The sequence below is a fragment of the Bacillus rossius genome, chromosome 5 (assembly GCF_032445375.1).
Source record: "Bacillus rossius redtenbacheri isolate Brsri chromosome 5, Brsri_v3, whole genome shotgun sequence".
Lineage (NCBI taxonomy): Eukaryota > Metazoa > Arthropoda > Insecta > Phasmatodea > Bacillidae > Bacillus > Bacillus rossius.
Genome location: NC_086333.1, coordinates 174,528 through 192,041, shown reverse-complemented (window position 1 = coordinate 192,041; position 17,514 = coordinate 174,528). Strand labels below are relative to the sequence as shown.

The 17,514-nt window shown below is 38.5% G+C and overlaps 1 protein-coding gene across 1 annotated transcript in view; it reads left to right on the top strand.

Moving 5' to 3' along the window:
• The window catches only part of LOC134531533 (uncharacterized), an 83,007-nt gene that overhangs the window by 57,419 nt on the left and 8,074 nt on the right, over positions 1–17,514 (top strand). The window contains exon 3 of the mRNA XM_063367207.1: positions 1,771–1,921. Within this exon, the coding sequence (XP_063223277.1) occupies positions 1,771–1,921 (151 nt within the window). The remainder of the gene's footprint in view (positions 1–1,770; positions 1,922–17,514) is intronic.

The following is a 17,514-nucleotide window of genomic DNA, read 5'->3' as shown; positions in this document are numbered from 1 at the left end:
TCATTTCCTAATAATTACACTAATATGTTTGTCAGTCAAAAATGATGAATTTTAATCACAGGAGCATGATATGACATGAGTGTTAAAAGTGAGGCAGATTGTGGAAAATATCCGATATAAATATTTTAAATTTTGCACAATCGATTTCCTGCAAAATATGCAATATGCTAAAAAAAACCTGAACCCAAGTTTCACCACCAAAATCTAAGATTTGTTTCACTTACCAGTAGTTGTAACATGCCAAGAAGATGAGGCTAAGAACTTAGAAACGCTGTCTTGTTTGATGTCTATGAATTAAATAATGTAAAACTTATAAAAAAAATTATCAACACATTTTAGTTTTGGAAATAAGTGGTGTCAAAAATTGTATGTAATTCTTCCACTGTTGTCCCAGCTTTGTGAAATACATCACAATGTGTACCCACTGATACAAAATCGTCTACACAGAGTACTACTTGTCTAATCAGTTAATCACTTATCAACTATGGGCTAACAGGCCTTCCTCTTTTAAGTATTGTTAGGATTGTTATTGTTAATAGTTGGGAAGATGCTCTGTTACTTTATGAATTGAATCTAAATTTTAAATAAATGTAAAGTATTTTCCTGGCATCCAAATAACAAATCACAGTCTGTGCAAAAAAAAAAACTAATCAAAATCAGTTCATTTGTTTAGGAGCTATGGTGCCACAGACAGAGATACAGATTACATGTTAAAATTACAGCTGCCATTAACAAAAAAAAAGCATGAATAACTAGGCCCTAGTCTCTAGCGCTCCCGTCACTCCCCTCCTTGGGACCACAGAAGGCTTGGGCGTGCAGCAGTTAATTGATACTTATAACCGGCCATGTTGTGCCATGATTCTGAAAAAAATCGGTTCAAAGCATGCGTTAGTCATAATTTTCAACTCGGGGCCCTTAGGCAACATTAACAATACATGTATTATTAAAGGGCTTAATTTTGTAAGTATATTTTATATGAATCCCAGTAGGTATCTAGAATAACACCTCAAATACAAAATGTAAGTGTCCAATGGGGAAATTTATTTATCTGAAAAATAGTTATGTTTTTTTACTCTAACACATACTGTCCTATGTTTGTTTGACTATCTAAGCGTATGCGATTAATACATGTCATTTTGTTAATTTTATTACAAAATTACATTAATAATTATGGGAATGGTAATATGAAAAGTATGTAAAAAACACATTTACTTCATTAATCATTACATGAAGCACATTTATAACTGTATATAAACATGCAAATTTATTTTAATTGTATTTGCCTCATGATTTTGAATGTAAGAATGTGAAACATAATACTGATCACGACATAAATGTAGTGGTTCTTAATTGTCAAGGCCACCTATAATACCCCTGAAATCTTTATTTCAAATAGATATTTTAGCACAAATTAATAGATTACATATTACTCTGTCAAAGACATTCTTCGTACAAAATAGTGATTCTGTTTGTAAGAAAAGTAAATTTCACCTACCACGAATTAGCTGTCACCATACCTACACTGGAACATTTCAGAGTTACAAATTCATAATTGGTTTTTTCTCATAATTTTTGAAGTGAAACTTCTAATGCGACTTCCAACATTGTTGCGTTAAACATTTAACACTACCATGGAGGGGGTATGAAAGCACTGTTGCGTTAAACGTTCAACGTTCCTGGGGAGGGGAAATATTGTGAAAAGAATTCCGGCGCTGGTATGTTGTGGACAGTACAGAGAACTCGGCCGGCACGTGGCGGCGTACTGCTCAGGTTTCACCCCGCCATGCTGCAGGGATAGGCGGGTCGCACCGATTGGGACAGGCCTGCACATGTCGCCACACACGGCAACACGGCGGGGTTCAAGGTTATTGTTGTGCACCGCGCCACGGGACAACACAGCAAGGAAATGGCTTTCTCTCAAGTACGTGTTATTTCAATTACTTGTGTAAATCAGTATTGTTAAACAGTGTTGTATGAGTATTGTTTTAGCTGTGTAACTAAATATTTATTGCTGGTATGATACTTTTCACGCGGTAGTTTTACATTGGTAATTATTTGTCGAGTTATAATTTGATCAACTGAATCACACACCGTATTATAGTTATGAGCCCACGAGCGTGTAATTATTTTGAGTCCAACAGAGAATATGCTAGTTAAAAGAAATTCAAACAAATATCATGCGTGGAATATTATATTTTAATCAGGTACTTTTCAGAAGTTTCTCTTCTACCGTGTGTGACTTGCACACACCCACATTTTTTTTTATATTTTCCGATCATTTTTTATTCTGCACAAATAGATTATTCTGAAATGACTCACTTTCAGTTATACCATATATTTATTACATACCACACTAGATACCTTTACCTACACAAATATAAATCAATATTTTAAATATATTTAATAACATTTACCACACACTACATAAATTTTTAGTCGAGTATGTCACTGAAAACATTATTAGAAACATATAATAACATTTTTTTTTAGATATCTTCTTGTAATATGTACAGAAATTTAAATGCTCGTTTCATCATAATTCTTGTGGTGTGACTGCCTATAGATCCACTACAACTTAGGGTCGAGCTCATAAACCTTGTGCAAAAAATGATCAAATCAATCCACGACATATTTAAGGAATTTTAACTAAAAATAACAAGTGTTCGGCAACATTTTCAGCATCACTATTGGACTACTTCATAAGTTATCTTATGTCCTCTTACCTCAATTTGTTTGTAATCGCTGCCCGCAATTTCCGCAGCCCTCTCTGATTGAGATGTACTGCATCTCTGGAATTTGAAATAGTGAAAATTACACTACACGGTAACTGTACATACAATAAACCTGATAAAGATTCGTTGTCCGAATTATAGCTACATTATGTTCACTTATACTTTTGTCATTGGCTTTGATATAACTATCCGAAACAGCTCACTATAACACTCTAGTTTTATTTGATCGTAGACACAATTAAACAAGTTTGTCTTTAATTTAATATTTGTAACATTTAAACATTTTACAGTAGACTAACAACACTGCAAGGATTTATATGGGAAACGTAACAAGTTACATGCATTAATTATTTTCTTACATGTAATTAGAGTGAATACAGATGAAAATTATTATTGTAGGTTATTATTGATGACAAAAAACCTAAAAACGATACCTGCTATAAATATTGTGCGGGACCATTGCTGCCTTCACCGCAAAGTCTAGCAGCTCGACACGTGTTCCTAAAAAAAAAAAAAAAGGAATGCAGAACTCTTCTGTAATCAGTATGCTATTTCGTCAAATCATTTCAGCAAATTCGACATGCAAACTATCCTGTGGGGCAAAACAAGTACTGTATTCCGATGCTCTTTAAATTTTTTTATTTGTTTTAAATAATGTGAGGTAAAATTTAAAATACTAACATTGACTCTATTATAATAGTTATAGAGCTTGACAGGTACTTTTGCCACACATATCTACTTATTAAATAGTATATTGTTTCATTAAAATAACAATTACAATTGAATTCTAAATTTTTGTATCCCTTGAACGTATGAAACTTAATTACAATTATTTTAATATCGCTATAAGTTATCTCACCAATACAATAATTGTATTACGTTTCTTACTAGGTTTAAGGTTTTATATTACTTCTTTTCATTCTGTAATCGAATTCCAAATTGGTGTTTATATTATTTGCATATTTCCTATTTTAATTGCATTGAATTTTCCGAACTAGTACCTACTCATCAGTTTTTTGTTTGTCATATATATATGAACCATAAGAATTTGGAAATTTTATATTGGCATTGCCAGACAACATGCACTTATTACAAACATGTACAATGTAATTGCTGCCTCTGTTTGCAAAAATGTAAAATTAACATTGATAGTCCATAAACTTTCAGAAAAAAAAGGAAAAGTAAATATTCAATATCATAAAACATTGTGCCTAAATACATACTGTTAATATTCTCTCGTATGAAGTATTAAGAACAAATTTTACCATTACATTGTTTTTGTGTATCATTTAACAAGTCTTTAGAACAATGCCTGTCATTTACTTAAGCAGGTATGCATTACGCAGCACAGGTAGTACAGTAAATGTGACAAATGAATTTCGAGCACTGAAAAGTTACAACACATGTTTGTAAGACAATCTTCATACACTTTTCCTAACATATAAGGTGTAACTACAGTCACAGAACATAACAAAACTTTTACGATACTAAACTTTCATTTTACATTGTCATGGAGAAACGTTAACTGCTCAAAATGCTGTGGCAACAACTCACCCCCAGTGGTAACAATGTTACCTGCGGTGGAGAAAACCCTCTTGCTCGCAACTTGTGTAGGTTGGAAGGACAGATAACTTTCAGCTAATTGTATGACAAGTGGGAAGATCTCTTGAAGATCCTTCCACCACTCGTAGGGATTAGAAGTCTCGGTACATGTGTTGCTGCCAAAGAACTCTCGGTACATGTGTTGCTGCCAAAGAACTCTCGGTACATGTGTTGCTGCCAAAGAACTCTCAGTAGCATTTGTTTTCTGTTCACCACTTGCGTAATTTACTTCTGTTTCTGGCAAATTGCGTCACACAAAGCCCACACAAAGCCCCTGAACTGGAATCTTGTGTTTTTTGTGGGGGTAATAGTACTACTGTCATTTTCTGTGCCTTTCACTGTAAATTCTGCTTTCAATAGATTGACTGCATATTGACGCTCAGCATAATTGAAAATTTAAATTTTGCTTCCTAGATCAAGCACACTGAAGAGAACATTTATGTCATCCATCTTGTACATGCTGAATGTGCTTTTCAAATAATTCAACAGTTTACGTGCAAATTGTTAGTTGTAACTTCAAGGCTTGGAATTAGAAACACTTTAATATTTGTAAACATAACCTCAACATAGGTATGTTTTTATACATTTTGTTTGTGACCCTATTCTATATTTCGACACAAATTTTTCAATATTAGATTTGTATTTGTAATTTCCGAACCTTCGCAGATGCCTAGTAAATGGTAAGTAACGGTTGTCCCATTATTCTGTGAGGAGAATCTGGTAGTACAATGTTTGTATATTTTTGTTGTTATAATGCATGTTGACCACCCTGTCAGACACGTGGATCACTAACCTGAGCGAGGTTGGCATTCCACCCCGGAAGTCACCTGAGCATAGGAGGGGGCAGCGGCCAGCGGTGCAGTGGACCCTGCAACAGCAGAGTTGCCAGCATGCAGGGCAGCAAAAGTAAGCCGTTGCGGTTTTTTGGTGCCTGTAATGTGACACATCAGCCTCAATGACTGCAAATAGAAAAACTGTTAGTATGCACGCGAAGTAAGTTTGGGGCAGCAGCGACTGTAATGGAAGAATAAATCAATGAAAAGAAAAGGGGGATGCTTTGGCTTCCGGACAGGTAGGTTCCGATGATTTACGGGGGGGTAGTCGAGAAATACTGACTTTGACGTCTCGAAGTTGGTGGTACTGGCTGACGTCAGGACGACCTACTGAGAGGTGTCCAAAACAAGGAGAGAGCGACTCACACGAGGCGACTGCTGAAGCATTGGACTTACAGAGTATCTCAAAATGTGAAGGACGAATTTTGTCAACGTAACGCAAGCAAATATACCGCTGTAAATACATAGTTTACCTGTTTGAAAATATAAATGCCCACGTTTCAAACCATATGTGCGATTAAAATAATGAAATTAATACGTAAAATGATATTTATACTTAATTTGATAGTGAACTTGAATAACATAAATATGAACATGTATTAAAAACGAATTTACAACTAGATAAATATGTTTTGAATGTTTGTGTTGTTAAATTATTTTGGCCATCTTGTGTCTGTGATCTATAAGCGGATGAAGTTAACCACTTGGTAGCAAACAACACGCTAGCTGTAGAAGAGGTTACGTACGTAGCCTGTATTGTTTACAAAACTAAGCAAGGATTTTTTTAGTTTCTTTTCCCCAAATTGAATTTATTTACTCTCTCAATTTTAATTTGATATATGGACAAATTAACGAGAATTAATACCTTACATAATCTATTGCTTACAACAAACAAAAGTGTACCGGTACTTGAGTCACCTACATAGCCGACTTCATTAAGTATTACTTATATCAATGAATAAGCATGGCTTATTTGATTATGAATACCGTATAAACCAGTGCTTAATTTCTAAAGTTTTAGGTGTGGGAACTCTAAAGCGGGATGCTCAGACCGGGGGGTCTGGAATACCCCCCAGGAAGGAGGAGGGTCCGGGGGCCCTCCCCCGGGAAAAAGTTTTGAAAATTATAACTGTAAACCCGCGTTTTTAGGCCATCCAGACATAATACTACAATTATTTTTATAAAAAATTGATATTTTAATGGTGATTACTTTTTAAAGTGCTTGATTATGATGTAAGAAAATAAAAACATGAATTTAAATTGAGTTCACCCTTTGCTCCATTAACATCTTGTTGACTACTTTCACTGACCATTTTGTTTGAAGCAATGAAGCTTACCAATATTACTTTTTTAATGAATGGTAAAATAAAAACAAATAAAGCCTTATTTACAATTTTATTGATATACAGTACAGTTGTAATAATACATATCCATATGTAAATAGATGTTTTTGAATATAACAGCTTGCTTGAACTACAATTTTGCATATTTTACAAAGAAAATTTGGCCTACCTTATGGGTAAAAAAACAATATTTATACATTCAAAATAGACCAACTTCTTGGAAAATAAAAGGAAGTGTTTAATTACACACAAAATAAATGACACAAAGAAGTAACACGGTTTCATTTTAAAAATTTAATGAAATTTTAAAAAGTTAAGGTGTTATTTCATCTACTTATTATGACAATGTACGGTTTGTAGTCATTGTAGTCTAATATTGTAAGGCAATGCCTAGTTGGTAAAATTAGTTGTTTGTTAATTTTTTGAAGTGAAAACTGCAAAAAAACATCAATACACAACTAACTGTAAATACAAAAAGAAAACTAAGAAAACTTTAGTTTAGAACACAACTACAAGTTAGGCCTAGTTATTTTTATGAAAACTTAACCCTTTACTGCCCAAATTTTTTTTTTTTTTTTAATTATTTCAGTTTCTTTCAACATATAAACTACAAACACACTATACAAACCCAAAAAAATGATATAAAAATTCTATTTCTCTTACTTTGGCTAAAAATAGACGTGTCCATATGGACACACTAAGCAGTAATGAGAGCAAAAATTTATGAATTTTACAATATTGTTAATTTTTGCTTATTTTCATTGCACATACATAATCTTCCTCCCCAAACTATTTCTCCACAGTTCTTTGATGTAGGGCCTACAAAGTTTTTTTAACAGATCATTTTCATTTGGAATGGAATGTTTCAAAGCAGTCCAAACACAGTCCCACGTCACATTTCCACACATAGTGCGGACTGCAGAAGTCTTCAACCGGCATCCTTCTCCTGCACATCTTTTTTTCTTGCACTTTTTCACGAGGTGATTCAGGCTGTCAAATCGGACCTCATCAGGTATTCTTGATTTGCCTGATGAAGTAGATGGTCTTCCCATACCTTTGGATGGATTTGCAAACCTCGATAAGTACACTTGGACAATTTCACGCCTGAACTCTAAATGTGAATATTTCTTTCCTGAATTTCTTGCCAGCTGCCAGGCATTATGGACACACACATCAATTAGCCATGACAACAGAGGCCAGTACCATTTTTTGTTTCGGATGTTTATCCTGTATGTGCCTACATTTTGATCCAGATGGTCCACGCCACCCATTTTCTGACTATACTCTGCAATAAGAAAGGGGCGTTGCACTTGAATGATGCGTTTCTCTTTCTGAGAATATCGTTTTGCTGTAGAAAGTGGTTCAACACCAAGACAGTTTGATGCAATGGATACTACTGCGTTATCGACCCACTTGGATACTATGACACCATCTTCTTTGACAATAGCTGATTCATAATGTCCTCTTTCTTTCTTTAGTAGAATACTATTAGATGGCATTGGGCAAGATTTAGGTATCCTATTGTTTCTAATTGTGCCAGTACTGCCGTATCCTTTATCTCTAAGAAAAGATAGCAGATTTAACCCAGTGAACAGATTGTCAAAGAAGAAGTGGAAAGGCAAAGCTCTTACTTCTGCACTGAAGTCTTCAATCATTTGAATGAGTGGTGCAGCTGCCTTACCAAAATAATTATCATAGTCTGTGTTTGAACGAGGTGATTTCCCTTGATAAATTCTAAAATTTACTAGATATCCCTGAATAGAAGTCAAACTCCACACTTTATATCCAAATCGTATCGGTTTCCCTCTAATAAACTGCTTGCAAGAGTGTTTTCCAAAATATTTCACCATTGATTCATCATACGAGAGCTTCTGTTGTGGAATGAAGTGTTCTAGGCATTTCTTTTGGATTTTTTCTATCAAGGGCCTAATTTTCCACATTTTGTCTTCATTATCAATCATATTGTTGTCTGCACAGTGCAAAAACCTAAGGATTTGCTCAAACCTATTTCTTCTCATTGCATTGCACACTAACTCATTTCTGGTGTCTTTACTATTTTCCCAGTAATTTCTTTTGTTGGGAACACTGTTATAACCACTGAGAATCAAAATTCCAATGAAACACCTAATTTCATTCTTAGTAATACGAGGATGTTCATAGTTATTGAAAATAGCATACTTGTTTGATTCCTGAACAAAATACTCAATGATATCATCATCGATGAATAATTCAAACAGTTCTACAATTGAAAAGTCCCTATATTTACTAAAGTCCTGTCCAGGAAAAGTTTTCAAACACGATTCCATGTTCCCATGCACCCATGTTCTCTTTGTTGATGTTGCTAGATGTTGAAAATTGGTGGGTTCTTCATCCCTTTGATCATTGTATCGTAATTCTGCTTGTGCTCTTAGTTGCCGAGGATTCAAGTTGTCTGCTATTCCACCGGTATCTTCATCACCAGAGTCTTCATCAGTCAGAACAGACGGATCCGGTGGTGCAATATATACTGTTTCTGCAGTGCCAGCTTCATTTTCAGCATCAGCAAAAATAATGTCCAAAGCCTCCTGGACAGACACATCTGGCTGCAGAATGTTCTTCCAATGTCTGCAATAAAGAATCATTTCAATCATTGTAATGCCAGAATATGACAGTTTGTGTCACGAACGAGTGAATATTTGTACAGTTATTTTCATGACAAAACATTTAGTTTTGTAGCAGTGAACAGGTTGATATACAATTACATGCATTTTTTAAGTCTCAGCTGAGATGAAACTAGAGAATGATATTGAATGTTGTTTACATGGAAATAGCTGTAAACAGAAATACATTCGTAATTGCTAAAAAATAGTGATTGCACTCATTTATAACTAAAAAAAAAAATCATGTTTAGTGTCCGTAGTGTTCATTGTAAAATTTTTAAGCATGGCTAGAATAGTTTTTAACTTTTTGTAATAAGAATTCTCAATTTTTATTTACTTCTATACTTGTAGTGAAAAGTGATATCATGAATGCCTAGCGTGTCCAAATGGACACATCAACATTTCATGCCAAATAAAGATAAGACTTTCCAATAAACAGGAATCTTAACCTCAACATTCAAAAGAACATGCCTTTAGGCTATATTTTCAATACCAACATATATAATTAGTATTATTTTAGGGAATGATATAGTACTTACTCTTTGTCAACGTCCATGGTTTCTGAGTTATAAAAATATTCACTATTTGGCACTGTCACACATCACCACAAAAATAATGAACCAAAGTAGTTTATACCTGAAAAAAAACTAACATGTCTGCTGTATCACATAGCATAGGTACCAACATTAAAAGTTTCACCAATAAAAATCTCTCGCTTTTTTTGTAGAGTACTAAAAGTGCGTCCATATGGACACGCTGGGAATTAAAGGGTTAATGTTCTGAAATTCTAAAAGATATTAAAAAATAACGGGTTTAGGAAAAAAGTTCCCACAATGCAATGCTGTCTTCATTGTACGTTTTCTGCCTTCGTTGTTTTGACTTGGTGTCAAGTGCAGAATGGTGTCCCTTCGCCAGCCAAGTTTTGACGTGTCGCTCGGGATTGTATCTAGCCACAGGAGGTCCTAGGAGCCTGATCCGCAATAAATCGCAAACCGTGCTAATGTAGAGTGAAGATCTAAGAGGAGTCATAATTAAATTCATTGCAGAAAATCCACGTTCACATTCAGCACTAGACACTGCAATGCTATTTATGATGGATATCAGTTTCTTAAACGACGGCGGCTGCTCAAGAATAGTAGGTTTCTCTCCACTTAACATAGGCTTCAGTCCCTGCTTGAAGTGTCTGAAGTCTCTAATTATATCCTGAGAGCTGCTAATCTTAAATCTATCGCAGATTCGCTGGATCTCACATTCTCCGTAGGTGATGGATAAGTCTTTTGGCCAATACATGGGGTGGATCACTTTGATGTCATTCATGATTGTGTTGTAGTTTTCAGACGCATTTGAAGATGATAGCAACCTTGAAGTCAAGTTGTTTGCGAGGCTCCGATAGAACTGTTTTTCTGGAATACTTGGTATCTTGGCTCTCACATAAAGTTCAACATTTTGAAACATCAAATCGTCAATAGCAATTTTAGCTTCCACTGAACGTCTACCCATGTTTTCAACTCGGTTTTCAAACACTTTGATTAACAGTGTTATATCACTGTGGGCTTGGATAAGGTTGAGGCTTGATTTTTGAAGCTGAAGGGACAAATCAGCTAACTCTTCTAGAGCATCGTACATCAATGCAAGGTTGTGTATGAAAGTTGTAGAAGACAATGTACTACAAAGCCCTTTGTAAGTCGAACGTTGCTTCGAGTCCCTTTGCTTGTCTTCAGATGCTTCAAGGAAATGGTTGTACAAAGCTTTAAAATCTGTCCAAACTGCTTTCACCGCCATTAAGCTGGAAGCTACCCAACGAGTATCTAAAACACGGCCGATTTTCAAAATTTGCTCCTCTAGTCCTTTAGCAACTTCTGCCAACTCCCTGCTATTTTTCGGAGAACAACTAAACATGTTTCTAATTTTATCCATGAAGATCTTAAAATGATTGATTCCAGCTACTTCTTCTACGGAATCGTGTACGGCAAGCTCTAAACGATGGTTCAAACAATGCCAAATGAACAAGTTGGGGAATGTTTCAGTAAGCTGCATAGCAAGGCCAGATTTTTTGCCTAGTAGCACTGATGCACCATCACAAGTTAGAGCAATCATGTGGTCTTTTATGAATTCAAAGCTTAGACCTAATGCTTGAAACTGATTTAAAAGTTCTTGTAATATACCAGCTGATGTGCTATTTAGTTCAAAAAGTGTTAAGAACACTGTCATAGGGTTTTGCATTCCTTTTAGGACAGTTCTGATATAAACCACCAAAGCATTTTTGTTTGAAACTGAAGTGGCTTCATCTAAAAGCAGGGAAAATTTAGAGTCTGACTTGATTAGGCCATTTATTAAGTCTGATTTCATTTCATCAGAAATATGATGAACTATATTGGAGCAAGCGACATTTGAATGGAGGATTCGGCCCATATCTAAACCATTCATTATTTGAATATCAATTTCAGTTTCAAACTCAAAGAATGGCCTATTTAATTTGGCTTGCTTATAAGCCGTGCGGAAAATGCGCTCAGTTACAATTTGCTGCTCTTGATGCATAGAAGCAACAGCTTTTTTCATTGTATCTTTCTTTGCTTCATTGAGTATTTTTTCAGCTAAAGAGTGAGCTCGAGACCCACGGTGTAAAAATATATTTTTCCTAAGAGAGGATTGCTGGTCTTTCTTATTGTTTCCGGAAGCGGTAATAGTTCCTAAAACCCACTCTTCGCTAATCTTTAGGCCCTTCGTTTTCCCGGCACCTAGAGTACTCACGCTTCTGCAAACATTGCAACCTAGTTCTCTGTTCACAATTGTGCCGGAAATTAGGCATTTCGTCACTTTTTTTTAATTTTTTCTATAATTTTAAAATTTTTCGGGGTTTCTATTTTTTTTAAATTTATCTGGTTGTTAATGGGGGTGATTTACTTTTTGTTAGGCCGGTGTACGCCACCGATTTAAACTTGGTGCCAGTGGACCGAAGCCCCTTCCCAGGGGGCCAATCTGTTATTTTGCTGTCTAATGTGGACATGGTCAGCCCGGTTGAAATTTCTCTCGCCTGCAGTCACGTCCCGAGTTTGTAATTTTAATTCCCTGCATGACCAAAACTGCTTGAAGCAGCTCCTGGGCTGCAAGCTGCTACCTTGTAGAGGCCTGCTGAGAAAAGCATGTCTCGTCACGAAGCAGTCTCCAGTGGAGCTGCGTTCCCACCTTAGTGGCTATTTCTGCCCCCCCTTCCTCTCTCTCCTCCTCACTTTAGTTCTGAGAAATTAAGCTAAGAGCAGTGACCGGACGGGACGATGACCTGATGCAAAAACCTTCTCCCGGGTCCGACAAACACATCCCTGACATCTAGCGGCAAAAAAAAGTAACCGCGGGCCTGGTCGCCAGCGTGCAGAGCTTACCCTCATGACACCTGGTGGCAAGTCTGCTCACCACCTCAAGTAGTTCCCCCTTACGCCGCTAGAAGGCAGCGTCGCGGTGCCATAAGGCACTATGCTTTCCTCTCGCGGCCCGGAGAAGTCGATTGTTCTTTGTTTTCGTTTCGGTCCAGTAGAGAGCGCGCATGGCGTGTTGTTGCCACGACCGCCTCGGACTCCTTCGGAAATTTTCGGCTTAGAACCAAACCTACCCCCTCCTTTGACCCGGGGCCTTACCGCCCGATTTAATTAGGGGTTTTGGCCGATTGCGGGGACTCAGCCCTCTGACCTCGGCTACTGACCTCGTCTCATCTACGTCCTCTGCGCTAAGAGGCTTTTTGCGGGAACGGTGATTTTCGCGTGCACGAGAATGTAGTCAGTTTGCTTAAGGGATGTGATCCCGTTTATACAGTAGCCAGGCAGAGGTAGTTTTTAGAAAAGTCATGCGTAGTTAAATTTTTATTTCTTCTTATTTAATTCTAAAAATTCCGGTTTCGTCCGCGCATCCTGATTTCTCGGTCCGCGGCATCATGATGTCGGCGCGAGACACCTAGTGAGTTCCGAACTCTACACCCTGGTTGGTGAGTAATTTTTTTTCTTTTCCCCCCCCCCCATTCCCGTTTGTTGGCCTTTTGCGCCGACGGTATAGGACTGTCTGGAAGCAAGTCTAATTCGTTTTGGATTTGATTTGGGTTTCAGACAGGGTCGAAGTGCTGGAGAGAGAAATTTCTCCCAGCTCGTGGTCCTGCACCTCCACTGCGGGTCACGTTAGAAGAGAGGTTTCCGCGACCCGACGTTATTTTTTGAAGACCCGGGTGGTAATGTAAAATCAACATCCCCCCCCCCACTTTCTAGCTACGAACTACATTAATCGATTGAATAGCCTACCAGCGAACAGTGCTTTCCTCAAGAATATGTAGAATCAATAAAACTAATCATCGATGTAATTGTTGGGACATTCAAATTTGGTGCAATTTTCAAATTTTTAATTATGTAATAATTTTTGCTAAGGTGTAACATGTACTGTTTTAATTACTCCTGGAGCGCCCCCTTTAACTTTGTTATTTACTAAGATTTTTATTGTCAGGTTTGAATAATACGAACACAAAATTCCTTAATAATAAAACAGGGAACCTATAGACCAAGCTACTTGTGTAGTGTTAATTTATTTATGATATACCTTGTTCCCTTAAAAGATCCACCAGCTCCCCAGTTGCTTGTGTCAGGGAGATCCAAATTATCTTGTTCTCCAGCTCGTGCCTCCTCTGGTCAATAACTTAATTTTTCTTATTTTTTTTACCCAGCAGTTTCCAAGGCTCCTTTTAATTATTTTAAAATAATCTAATTTTGAGGCACGAGGGGCGTTACAATTGGTAGCAGAGCATGGTTTGGTCTATAGGCATACCTAAATCTAGTAAGCATACCTAAAAAAAAAAATAATAATAATAATAAATATAGAAAAAAAATTAATTAAATTTTTGTGATATCAAATTTGTAATAATAACATTGTGAACTGATCGCTGGTACACCCGGTAGTTATATCGCTTTTCTATTTTAAAGTTATGATTGAGTTTTAAAGGCCTGTGTGGACTTAGTCTGCGCGCGGCACAAGAAGTCGCGGCGTGCGGTCCGCTAGCAGGCCGGCAGCGAGACGTGTCTTATCACTCGGCTCAGCTGGCGTTCCCCCCCCCCCCCCCCCCCCCCCATCACCCCGCTTGAGCCAGCGACACGCCCGTTATCTGAGGGCGACGACACGGCCCTGTTCCTCCCGCACACCCCTCTCCCTTGTCCATCGTGGGAGACGACCTTGCGAGCGGCAGGTCAATCCCCTTGTGGACATATACAGGTGGTGCAGGTCAACCTGACAGGGGATGTTCGCGCAGTTGTTTGAGTAGCACGGCGACTTTATACGCAAATAAGTTTGGGCACATACCCCCCCACCTTGGAAGTGTGATTTACTCCCCGCGCATTGGGGCTAGTTGGTATTTTATAATAATATAGGAAGCCTTATGAAATATTTAAAATTAAGATAGTTGTTAAGAGAGGAGTATTTATGGTGTACGTTTGAATCGTACATGTGTGTTAAAATTTTGTTTTAATTAGCAGTAATTTACGTCCGAGCAGTATGTTTAAGCTGGAGTTATTGCTGTCAGACGAGCTGACCTATGAGTTACAGCTACGCAATTTGCCCTCCAGTGGCAATGTCCAAGTCCTCAGGAAGAGGCTCAGGGCCGCCCTTAATGATGGTGTGCCCACTAGTGTATCGAATTTGGATTTAGATGTAACTGAAGAATTCAACCTTGCTTGCGCCAAGTTTTATGATATATCGGCTTTCGTAAGCTATCTAGATGTGGAGGAAAATTTACCCAATGTCGAGCGACATATAGTCAGGCTAAAACATGTTACCCGACGTTTGCAAAACCTGAAACAGCTTTCGGCAGACCTTCTCCATGGAATTTATATAAAAGAGGTAGAACGATGTTTGCAACAGACGGCAGGTTTCCATTCAAAATTGGCGGCGATAGTAGCCGTTTTGGAAGACACACGACGCAGTCAGCATTATGTGGCTGAGGCACAGGCTTTAGGCATCGATTGTCCCGCCTTCCCGGAAGGGGACGCTCCTAGCTTGCCCCTGGGAGTAGAGCAACCCGACACGCGACAATCAGAAGTACGGGCGACGGTAAACAGACAGGAGACGGAAACGAGCAGATTACCAGACGCAGCCCCTGACTCACAGCCACTAACGTCGCTTCCAAACCAACCGACACACGTATCTACCACTCATTCAGAGCCGCTTGTGCAGTCGACGACAGCGGCGACAAACATTACAACGAGTCATGTGACAACCCACCCCGTCACTAGCGTGACATTTTCACAGGGATTACCAACCATGGCACACCACATGACGCAACCATACCCACCAAACATATTTTTCCCGTATCCGACCACTCAGGGCTATTTTAACCCTTATGCTCAATTTCAACCACAGTTTCCTTCATGGCAAACCACCCCACTTCCGAGTGCTGGTGTTTTGCAGCCGCCACTCATAACGCCCCAGATCACTCCACCACAGGTCAGTCCCTCGGGTGCGACTCGGGAACAGATTCAGTCGCGTCCGGTGCCACAAACCAGCCTTCACCTTGGCCGGCAGGAGCCGCGGCTCAGCCCCACGACTCAGTATTGCGGAGCACGACAGCCCCAGAAACTGGCTACAGTTTCTACGGAAAAATCACCCATCCTGTAGAAAGGCTACTCAAGGATTTGCCAGAGGCGTCGGGTCTGGACGCACACAAACTGATTGATTTCCTTCGAGTCTTGTTAAAGCTACGGCAAAAGGGAGGGATTCCCGACAAACAAATTTTTGAAATTGTTTATCCGTACACCCAAGCTCCCCTAAGTGAGAGGATCATGGCAGCCATTGAGAATGACCTCACTTTCGACGAGTTTCATGAAGACGTGTTAAATTTTTGTATACCGAGTAGGCTACTCACAAACATCCGGTTGGAGTGGTTTAACCGACTGCAGCAGCGTAATGAAGCCTTGCCAAATTACGTGGCGGACATACGCGAAGCCAACCAGGTACTCAGCCTAAAGGTTTCCGAGAGAGAGGTCGTGAGTACGATTCTAGACGGTTTGAACCCAGCGGAGCGCTCGCGCTCAGTGTTCCAGGCACGCCCCCAAAATTATGCTGAACTAGATAAACTTTGCGTACACGCCACAAACATAGAATACGCTGATTTTCAGCGAAATAAACAAGCCACATTCGCTAGTCAACAAGGTAGCAGCGCAGGAGCGGAGCGCAGTAATTCGCAACATAAGAATGCAGCACAGAAACATCAGGGCAATACATTTTTCTCTTCAAGGCCACAAGGGAGGTATCAACAAAATACACATTGTAATTTCTGTAAAAGAGACGGGCATTCCCTGGCCCAGTGTTACCACAAAAACAACAAACAAAATGGCGACACTCCAAAAAACGCATAACGCGGTGGCCCGAACAACCTTATTTAGGGTCACCGAAAAATTCTAGTGTTAAAAATTTTTCTATAAGTGGGAAGTTCAACTTGCGTCAAATAATAGCAGTACACAAGAAACACCATTACACAAAAACAATAATCCTAACAACAAGGAGTCCAGGAATAAAAGTAACAAGCGAGGTCACAAACATCAACAAAGAAAGCACAATAGCAGGAGAAATAACAAAAATAAGGGAAATGGTAATTCAACGCACACGTATTCCTGTAAAACGTGTGTTGATCCTACAAATAAGGGCAAGAGAAAATGCCACCAAATTTTTGGCAATATTCCTACAGTAATTCCGTATGCAGTAACAACGATTGGCGAACACACTGTACCGGGACTAATTGATACAGGATCAGCGCGCAGCCTGATTTCTGGGCAGTTATTTAACAAGTTAAAACAGAGCAAATTAATTCTAAGAACTGAGACCACTAAGTTACAATGTTTCACAGCTTCAGAGCAGCCATTAAATATTACGTTAGCAGTTGTGATCAAGGTGAAGATTGATTTATATTCATGGAATTTCCCATTTTTGGTGTCTGATCAACTTGCCACAGACCTAATCTACGGGTCTGATTTCATTGCCAAGACAGGTCTAATCATTAATCTTCAGGCGAAGAATTTCGTTTTCAAATTCAACATGGGTAATCCTATTCCTTGTGGGACCCCTGAACAAATAGTTTCAGCTCCGGCCGAGCCAACGGCAGCCATCTTGGATCAGGGTAACACCACTTCACACGAGCACCTTAATACACAGCAGCGGGCCGCCATTGATAAATTACGCAGAACTTTTCCAGATGTCTTGACTAGTAAATTAGGTCGCACAAAATTAGTCGAGTACCAAATTGAGTTAGCGGATAAAATACCAGTGAGATCTCACCCTTATCAATTTTTAGGCCCTAAGATGCAGACGATGCGCAAACATGTTCAGGAGCTTTTGGAAAAAGGGG